The 9,894-nt window shown below is 36.3% G+C and overlaps 1 protein-coding gene and 1 long non-coding RNA gene across 2 annotated transcripts; both read right to left on the bottom strand.

Moving 5' to 3' along the window:
• Window positions 1-1,658: 1,658 nt before the first annotated feature.
• On the bottom strand, window positions 1,659-4,709 carry LOC108170433 (uncharacterized). Its single transcript, XM_029093564.2, has 8 exons — window positions 4,500-4,709; window positions 4,122-4,349; window positions 3,675-3,816; window positions 3,488-3,578; window positions 3,176-3,392; window positions 2,434-2,575; window positions 2,271-2,334; window positions 1,659-2,012 (listed from the first exon to the last, which is right to left on the bottom strand). The coding sequence occupies exons 2-8, from the start codon at window positions 4,315-4,317 to the stop codon at window positions 1,848-1,850; spliced, it is 1,017 nt and encodes a 338-aa protein (XP_028949397.1). The 5' UTR covers window positions 4,318-4,349; window positions 4,500-4,709; the 3' UTR covers window positions 1,659-1,847.
• Window positions 4,710-6,065: 1,356 nt separating this feature from the next.
• LOC103427108 (uncharacterized) lies at window positions 6,066-8,173 on the bottom strand. Its single transcript, XR_003770936.2, has 4 exons — window positions 8,034-8,173; window positions 7,636-7,709; window positions 6,770-6,830; window positions 6,066-6,297 (listed from the first exon to the last, which is right to left on the bottom strand). It is a non-coding gene; the product is annotated as an uncharacterized lncRNA (long non-coding RNA).
• Window positions 8,174-9,894: the final 1,721 nt, after the last annotated feature.

Below are 9,894 nucleotides of genomic sequence, written 5' to 3'. Positions count from 1 at the left end.
GATGAGGCCCTGTGTGAAATCTGCAGAGAGGAGGCTGGGGATTTCGAGGGTTCCTCCTACTTAGTTTTAGTTTGGAAGACGCAGACAACATTGCGGCAGCTTTGGGGAGAGAGCCTGAGATATCCACCAGATTGTGTCGACGTCTTAAACTTTGCTGATGAAAGCTAGGCTTTATAACCTATATATATATATATAGATATAGATATGGAAGGAGGAAAATAAATCATGTCTATATATACATATACGTATACAAAAAGCTAAGTTCTAAATAGGAAAGAGAAATCCTTAAACCTAAAGATAACAGGAAAAAAAAACAGGAAAAGGAAAACCAACTAACAAATCATATTGCTGTGTCTAAAAATTAAATCAGATTGGTAGTAGAAAAAATAAAGGGAAATTTTATTTAAACCCATGCAATCTATTTTTACACCCAACTTACTCCTTGTACCCATTTGATTTTTAACTAAAGTATTAATATCTCTTTAAACCCAATTTAATACCTAATATATCCCCATAAACCCAATTCAATGTGGATTTATTTTTACACCCATTTGATTTTTAACTCTATCTTTACGCAGTCTGAAAATGAACACTGAGAATTGGGGTGTGAATTCAGCCATGATTGACAACAAGACTGACACTTTTATTGATGTTGACAATATTTTGAAATCTTCTCCAGGCATGATTCTTAGACAAATCCTGCATAGACATCAAACTTAAATCCTTGAGAGGAGAAGTGGTATTGTTTCATACAAAATAGTGTAGATAATTTTTCAAAGACGAAAGCTTTTGGACCGTTAATATCCCTCAAGTCCAGTCTGCTCCAGGTCATTGGTGATCTTGGTTATGCAGCAGTGGTCAATGGTCTTCGCCCTTGATGACTAATAAGACGAGCTTGGGACTGATAACTTGCTTCCGGGCTGATGCTCGAAAATCTGATAATAAAGGTTTCAGTTAGGAACGAGGGAGCCAGAGAATGGGAACTGAAATCAAAATTTTGATTCTTGAGTTCCATGCGTTTACTAAAATATAGAAATGAGTCGTTGCCTCCCATGTCGATCCTTTACTGTCCATCATCAACATTGTTTTTTTTAAGGATCATCATCAACATTGTTAGGATTAAGCTTATTTCTTGAGTGACAGGCTGGCAGCTCCCTATGTAATTGGGTAGATTTAGGGGTGGTTTGGGAGTGAGGTGCTTAAAAAAAAAGCACCCATGAAAAAAAGCTGTGAGAGTTTTAGGTGTTTGGTAAACTGAAAAAAAAAGGCTTATTTTGGAAGCTGTTGTGAGAATAAGCTGAAATCAAAGAGAAAAGTTGAAGCTGCTATTTGCAGCTTTGGAAACTGGCTTTTTTTTTCAAAGCACACGGAGCTACAGTGCTTCTTTAATGAAAAGACCCACTATCAGACTGTTTTTTTTCTTTCCAAAAGCACTTTTACAAAAAAGTTTACCAAACACACTGCTAATTTATTTCACAGCCGCTTATTCTCACATCAACTTTTTTTCAAAGCACAACAATACCAAACCAGCCCTTATTATAGGACCTGCGTGTCCTGGGTTCTTTTTCCTTCGTGTTGCTGCTCTTTCTGGGCTCTTTCTTGGTGAGTGTTGCATTTCAGAGTTTTTTCTTATTAATAAATTTATTTGAATTCCCAAATAAATAAATTATATATATATATATATATTTCAAACTTTTTCACCATTTCAAATCAAATCGTTGAAAACTATGAACATGCAGCATTTCAGTTTTCCCATATCTAGTTGACTACATAGGCAAATAAGGCCAGATCCAAAAACGCCGTAAAGTTCAGCGCAGGTCTCATTCCTTGTCCCCCAAGTCTACTTTTCACTCATCCCCATTCTCGTCGTCTTCCTCAACCTCTTTCTCATCTTCGTCCTCCTCCTCATCGTCTTCCTCGTCCTCGTCGTCTTCCTCGTCCTCGTCCTTGTCATCGTCATCGTCATCGTCCTTGTCATCGTCATCGTCATCGTCATCGTCATTGTCATCATCCTACAATGATCAATCAGAAATGCAAGACCTGAAAGTGATTACCATTTACAAACAAGCTATAAAGTACAACATATAAACATGTTAACAATTAATCACTTAAAAGTGAGAGAAAATGAAATAGAACACACTGCCTGCTAACTAACAATAAGTTCATAGCCAAAGTCAACCAAAACCAAAGGCAAGACAATACTGATCACGCAAAATGGATGCCAAATTGAGTAAAGATAAAATCAAAAGAGGCCACACAATGCCCTTTACCTTTCCTATACTGACTTGAGCAGCTATCACCTTAGCATATCTCATACGCTCCTTCAGTTTGGGCCTATGATATCGCAACCAAGTTGAGGCATCACTACACCTCTTAGAGAAGGAAAGGCACAATCAATTTAAGGAATGAAAAGAAAAGGCAATCAGTCTCTACCTAAACTCTTTGTTCAGACTATTTGGAACTGTTGGTGCAGCTAATCCTCTACTCAATCGGCCAGTTAAATCCTTTTTGATTTGATCGAGGAAGGCAAGAGGAATTTTTCGACCTATAGCCTCAGTTGCGACTACACAGTATGCTGCAGTACCCAAATGGTATTGGTAAAGTAAGTTCAGCAATGTACGTACATACATAGATAACAAAGTGAAAAAGACGTACAACTAGATTAGGAGCATATCAACTTGTTAAAATAACTAATTATATATGACAATAAAACAGATGAGGGGCACAAAGAATAAAGGCCAGAGAATGAAAAAAAATATCAAAGTAATACAGATGTTTCGAGAAATCTCAAGAACCAACTCAACATTCTGACAAGACAAATTACTTTAAGCAAATAACATGTTGTTCGTTCAGTTATAAAAACAATTATCATATTTGGTCTTTTTATCGAGCACAGTACCAATTATGAGTTTATTCCAAACATTTTCTCAGGCCATCAAAAAAACACTTTTGGAATTTCGAGAATGGAAGTCTACACCGGTCTTGTAGGATGGTCATAAAAAATGACGATAGTCTAAACCAGTTGAATACAAGAAACAAATGATTCAGCAAAATACGCCATCCCTTGAAACAATTCAATTAATGAAGTAAAAAGAAAAATCAAATACATGATCAAGCCCTTATTGGACCCAAAATTCGAAATCAAACACAAAGATGTGAGAGATAGAGGTATTACTGAAGTTGCAATCAAGCAGGTAATTGATCGTGTAGCCATCACGGTCGTAGGTGATCTTATTTATCGAACGGGGGAGCAGAGGGAGCATATCCACAGCCATGCAAGCGGCCATATCCTCATATAGCAAGCAGTCTGCAAGAATCACAGTCTCGTGCGCCATGAAGCTATAGATCATCGATGGAGACCTCGATTTTCTTCTCAAGCACAACCCTTGATTCTATTCTCAATACGAGAACAATATTAAACACGCGAAATAGATTGGCAGAGTAAAGATATAATCAAAATCAGAAGAGTTCACATAAGGCACTTTACCTTCTCAATGTTTTCTATTGCAACTTCTTTGTCTTTTGAAACCTGAGCAGCTTTCACCTCAGCATGTTCCATATGCACCTTCATTTTGGACCTACAACCTCGCAACCAACGTTAAGGCTTTAGAGCACCTCATAGGGAAGGGAAAGGCACAATCTTTTTAATGAAAGAAAGGATAAAGCACAGATACCCTAATTCATTGTTCAGACTGTTTGCAAATAGTGCTTCAACTAACGGCCGACAATATTTGCCAGTAAAATCCTTATTGATTTTGTTGAGGAAGGCAAGAGGAATTTCTCGACCAATAGCCTCAGCTGCAACTACACAGTATGCTGCAGCAATGAAATGGTCAAGTTAGTTCACGTATACAGACCTACACATAGCAAACTAAAAAGACGTGTGACTAGACAAGGAGCAACTGCAATGATGTTTCGAGAACTCTCAAGAACAAATCCAACATTCAGATAAAAGTAATAACTAATTTATTCTGAAACCAACAAAATCACGCATCTTACTATCATCCACACCAAAACCTTTGGGTTCACCGATCGAAACAATTAAAAAATAAATGGAAAAATGTGAACTTCAAAAAAAGCAAAAAGGGAAATTAAACACAAAGACATGATGGAGATATTACTCAATCTCCCATCAATCAGGTAGTTGAAGATGTAGCCATCGTCACGGTCGTAAGTGACCATATTCATTGAACGGGGGAGCGTCGGGAGCCATTTCAGAGCCAGGGAAGCCACAACCTCCTGATCCTGTTTATTGGGGCACTCTGCAAGAATAGCCGTCCCTCCCATCATGAAGCTGTAGATCAACGATGGAGCCATCGATTCTTTTCGATTCAATTCAAACCCTAACCCTAAGAGATAGAAGAGTTATATATATATATATATATTAAATTTCAAAACGTCTGTGACTGCATGGGAGACAAGTGACGATTTTATTGAGAAAAAGAGGAAGTTATATGAGCAGGTAAGAAGATATATTCCCCAAGTTGAATTGAAACTACCTTATTGAATAGGAAACACGGAAAATATTTTTCAAATAGGAAACTCGCGATCCGGGAGCGGGACCGGATTCGCCTGAGACCGCCGCGCTTTGGCCTGGGAACGGCTGGTAGGGCTACGACCGGCTGAGGTAATGGCTTGGAGTGGTTGCGGCTGTTCAGTTGCTGCCACGCAAAGATCGCTGTTAGTCAGTAAATTCTTTAATTTTGTCAAACTTTGGAGGAGGGTGTATTCAATTGGGATTTTGAGGGATTTTAATTCTTTTAATGAATCTAGAAGTATTCAATCAAAATTTTAAGTGATTCTCTGAAATTTAAGGTCTATTCAATTAGAATTTTAAGATAGTTTATTAAAATCCTTAGAAATCCGAGTGTATTTAATTAGGATTTTAAAGAAATTTAAAACATTCCAGACGTATTTAATTAGAAATTGATTTTAAAGAATTTGAGGAATTAGAGGGAATTCGTAGTGTATTTTAAGCATCCACAAATCTCACATCTTCCCATGAGATTTCGAGGGAATTGAATCAAAATTTTATATAGAATCTCTACAAATCAATTAAACTTCACAAAATTGATCAATTTATAAATCCATTAAAATCTCTCAAATTCTCAATTGAATACACCATTTTTACTCTCCGTAGTTCAACTTCAACCATAGGGCCGCACAGGTCTCTGATACAGTTCTCCAACGTGCGTATTTTTGAGATTGCCCAATAGCGTTTTTGCTTTTAGTTTTTAATTTTAGATTTAACTAGAACGGTTGCCCGCGCGTTGCTGCGGGAATGTTTAATAGATTATAAAAACATTGCATTAATGGATGCCCAATCGATCGCTCTGAAAGCAAATTGGTTTTACAACACTAAAAATCTTGAACTCTTGCATTTTGTTCAAAAATTATATGCACACTCTTGAGAATCACAAACTGAAAAATTTACAAAAGATGAGGAATAAAGAATTTGTTTCCTCCAACTACAATTGTTTGGATTTCTTACCAACAACTTGCTTACTTTCATGCCTCTTATCAGAAATCAAATCAAATCCCCACATGCACCCTAAACTGTTTCTAAAATCATGGCAAAAATTGATTGTAGAACGAAGCATAGGGCAGCCAGATATAACCTTAGTAATCAAGTAACAAAATGACAAACCAAGGGATACATCTATTGTAGCATACTTTGTAATTTTTGCAAGCTGGACACCTACAATATCAATAGTGACATAATTTCTTCCTAAGCCATCGGAAAAACCAAAATTGAACAGAACTTCCTCCCCACTCCTCTGACCAAATAAAATAAGTAATGTTTCTCTTTTGGAACCTCGAATCACATGACACAGAACCACACAGAACAGAAATTAAAAAAAGAACTGAACACATTAACTCTTGACCAAAACTTATTACCCAAGAATGAAAAGTCACTGAAAATACAAATCACCAATGAAGAAATGAGGAAACAAATCAGCAACCTAACTTATATAGCATTAGGATGATCCATGCTAATTTGTTCATAACTGATCTGTCTCCCTCCATTTTTCAAACTTGCAACCACATAGAATATTATAACATAATGATCAAACAAAACAGATTTAAGTTATCTGGTGAAGTGGGTTAAAGTTTACATAAGTGTCAAAAATGAACTTTGCAAGAGAATACAATAATTTATGATGAAAATCTATAAGTACCAATCAAAATTATATAGGGGAAAGAAACCTTACCAAATTTGAGGCACAAATGATCAAACTCTGGAGCCCTTCATTTCACGGTTTTTTTCCAACAACCAAATAAACTTAAAAAAAAACCCTGCAGAATCTAGAGCAAGCATGATAACAGAAGGATTTAAGAAAAATGATTTACCAAAATATATATAGGACAATCACATCATTATCTATCCCTATTACAAAATTCAAGAAACACATAGGGGCAATAAAATTTAAATAAGAAAAGGCAGAAAACATTGTTAATAGTTAAAGTGACTAAGATATTGATGTTGCACCATATATTTGGTTTATTTCAACTTGGATCGTTTTCTTATGGAAGATTCTTTGCTTAATTTAAATATATAATCAAACATTCCTCCCTAATTAAAAGCTTGTGGTACCAACTATTTCATTTGACTGAAAATTATATGTTTAAATACTCACGGGCTGTTTGCTTGATAGCCATTTTTTCTATCTCAATGTTTGTCAAAATCACTCATAATTACTTTGGTCCCAATTCTAAAACAGAAAAATGGCAAGAAAAGGGCTTTTTGCAAAAGCATAAGTACACATACCAATTCGGCAGTGAATTCGCGTGATTCCTCCTGGGACCTTGATGAGATTATTGCTGGTGATCTGAAGATAGAAAGCTTGAATTAGGGTGGACACAACCTAACTAAAAATCCGACGGATCAAAAGTTTAACCCAAAAGAACCCCCCATCTCTCTTATCAAATGAAAACTCTGAAAGCAATTCAATGGTTGATAACAACCCATTTAAAATTGAGCCCAAAAAAATTCAAAGCTTCTGACATTTAAAACTAAACAAAAACTGACGAAAGACCCACAAAATCAGCCAAAAGATACAAAATTATTGTAATGGAATTTTTTTTTTTTAAAAGAACAAAAAATCTTATTGGGGTTTTCAACCCGGGTTTAAGAAATCAATGCCTCACATAAAGAAAGAAGAGCCCAACCAATAAGTAAGAAAGACATTAGTTACTCCATATATAGCACATTTTGCAACAACATTTGGGCTCTTCAAACTAAAAGATCATAAATACATTTATGTAAGGGTAATCGGAACAAAAAAATGAAATTGAAAGTCGATTACGGACTACTCTGGTGTTTACCCAATATTGGGGAATAAAAAATTTGTGAGACCATGCAAATTAATTCATTATAATGGTTTTTTGTAACCCAAGTAGAAAAGGATATAGCTTAATAACGATGGAAGCCACGGTCCTATGTCATTTCTTATTCAGGAACAAATCGAGCATATTTCTTATTCGGGACCTATGTCATTTCTTATTTGGGATCAAACAGAGCATATTTCATATTCGGGACCAATCAAAAGCAGATGCAATTTCAAACAAAACCCATAAAGCAAAAACAGACGATGCAAGCTGAGAAGCTCAAAAATCAGAGGGAGGAGGCCTTACCATGAGTCATGACTGTGACCTGGTTGTACTTGGCAAGACACCCTGACCGGCAGGGAGCCCGTCTTGATTTATCCCTGCAAAAAAAAAAAAAAAAAAGCATAAAGATTCATGACAAATCAAATGGGGGTTTGGAGAAAACTGAGGGATAACATAACAGAACATAAGTAACTTCAAAAAACATGCTGCAAAACCATAAAACTCGCTCCGCAAAACAAAACTTTTGGTGTCTGCTATATAATTTACAAAATTGTGAGGGACACGTCTCTTTGTGATTGTCTTGGGTATAGACTACACAATACTTGTAAGTATATTGAATATTCATATAAATGCAAATCAGATAGGAATTAATTTCAATCTCACATAAACTATACTGAGTTTTCCGAGGCTAAGAGAGAAACCTGGAGAAGCCGATGCTATTGCAGAGATGGGCTCAGTTTTGGGTTCTGAAGGATCGGCTAGAGTTGGTGTTGTGGCTGCTAGGGTTTGAGAGAGGGTAAATGAAGGTCAAATAACTAATATCTGATTTATACTGAAATTCTAGCAATTAAGCAAAGAAGTTCGTATTTGAATAACCAATTATATTTACACATTATATTCCTCTCTTTGGTTCAGCGCTTTGCAGACAATCCAACATTTTTTTTTTCTCTTGGTACACCCATTTTTTGAATCATTTATGTGTCTATGCATTAAACAATATCTTGGTATAATTGAGAAAGAAAAAAAGATAAAACTGAAAATCAGAAAATTAGAAAGAAAAAAAAAATACATGCAAAGATTTAACCGTAAGAAACCCAACATTCCCAGCATTCGAATGGTTAGAAAAATGATGAAACAACCAATTGGGCAATAAAAAATTTCAGATGAAGAAATTATACCAATGGGTTTCCATTAATTTCGATATCTAAGTTTAACTCTCTGAATCGCTCCAAATCATTCTCCTGCGAAAAACAGAAACAAACCCCCTGAATAAGGAGCTCTGTTGGTTCCCAAATATTAACTACTGTTTCACTTGTACTGTTACAAACACACCCACTTTCTACTTATTAAAATGACTTCTTTAGTTTTTAATTGGAGAGCTGTGGGACCCGCCTTATTTTTTTATGTCTTGGTTTCCAGTTTCTCTCTCTCTCTTCTTCCCTCTCTTCCCGAAACACATCTCAGAACCTCTCTCTCTCTCTTCTTTTCTGTTTCTCCTTCTCTCTCTAACTCTCTAAGCTCCGAGAACTCCCAACCTCTCTTCCCTTCGAATCAACAACAAATCAAGCCCAAAATCTATATATTTGGAATCCTTGAGACTTAACGAGCGCAATGGTACCCTTGCATGCGCCATCAGAGCATCGTGGAGTTTTCTGCCATTGAAGCCGAGAGCTTCAAAGCTCTAAAACTCGAACCCAGGTGAGAAGTGTGTTCCTTCTTCAAATTTATGGGTTATGCATGTTGGTTTTATGACAAAACTCGAGGGTTTTGACCTCAGTTTTTCTCTGTGCCAATAATCTAGCTCCGACGACGAACTCCGACGAGTTCGAGGTCCATCTCTTCCCAAAACCTGCTGCAGTGCATCTGGGTAAGTTCTTATGTATATTTGTGAGGTTTTAGGACCCTTTATTCAAGCCCTAACCCTTGCCATCCTTTGTGCATGCATGTCCGGTTCCGACGACGAACTCCGGCGAGTTCGTGGGTGTGTGTGTGTGTGTGTGTACGGGGTGCAGGCGTGTGTGGTGTGTGTGTCCGTGAACCGTGTGTGTGTGTGTGAGCATGCTGTGCATGCCGTGTATGCATGCTGCGTGTGTGTGTGTTTATATATTTGTATATATATATATATATATATATAAATATATATGCATGTGTGTGTGTGTTTATATATGTATATGTATATATATATGTATATGTATATATATATATATATATATATATATATATATATATATATATATGCATTTGTGTGTGCAGTGCATGCTTATGCATGCTGCATGTGTATGTGTTTATATATGTATATATATATGCATGTGTGTGTGCAGCGCATGCTTATGCATGCTCTGTGTGTGTGTGTGTGTGTGTGTGTTTATATATGTGTATATATATATATATATATATATATATATATATATGCATGTGTGTGTGCAGCGCATGCTTATGCATGCTGTGTGTGTGTGTGTGCGCTCTTATGCATGTGTTTGTGTTTATATATGTATATGTCTATGCAAGTGTGTGTGTGCAGTGCATGCTTTGCATGTGTGTGTGTTGGTGAGTATCGGTTTG

Source organism: Malus domestica, chromosome 15 (genome assembly GCF_042453785.1).
Source record: "Malus domestica chromosome 15, GDT2T_hap1".
In the NCBI taxonomy this organism is placed as follows: Eukaryota; Viridiplantae; Streptophyta; class Magnoliopsida; order Rosales; family Rosaceae; genus Malus; species Malus domestica.
Note: the sequence above shows the minus strand (reverse complement) of the source record. Positions and strands in the feature narration are given on the sequence as shown.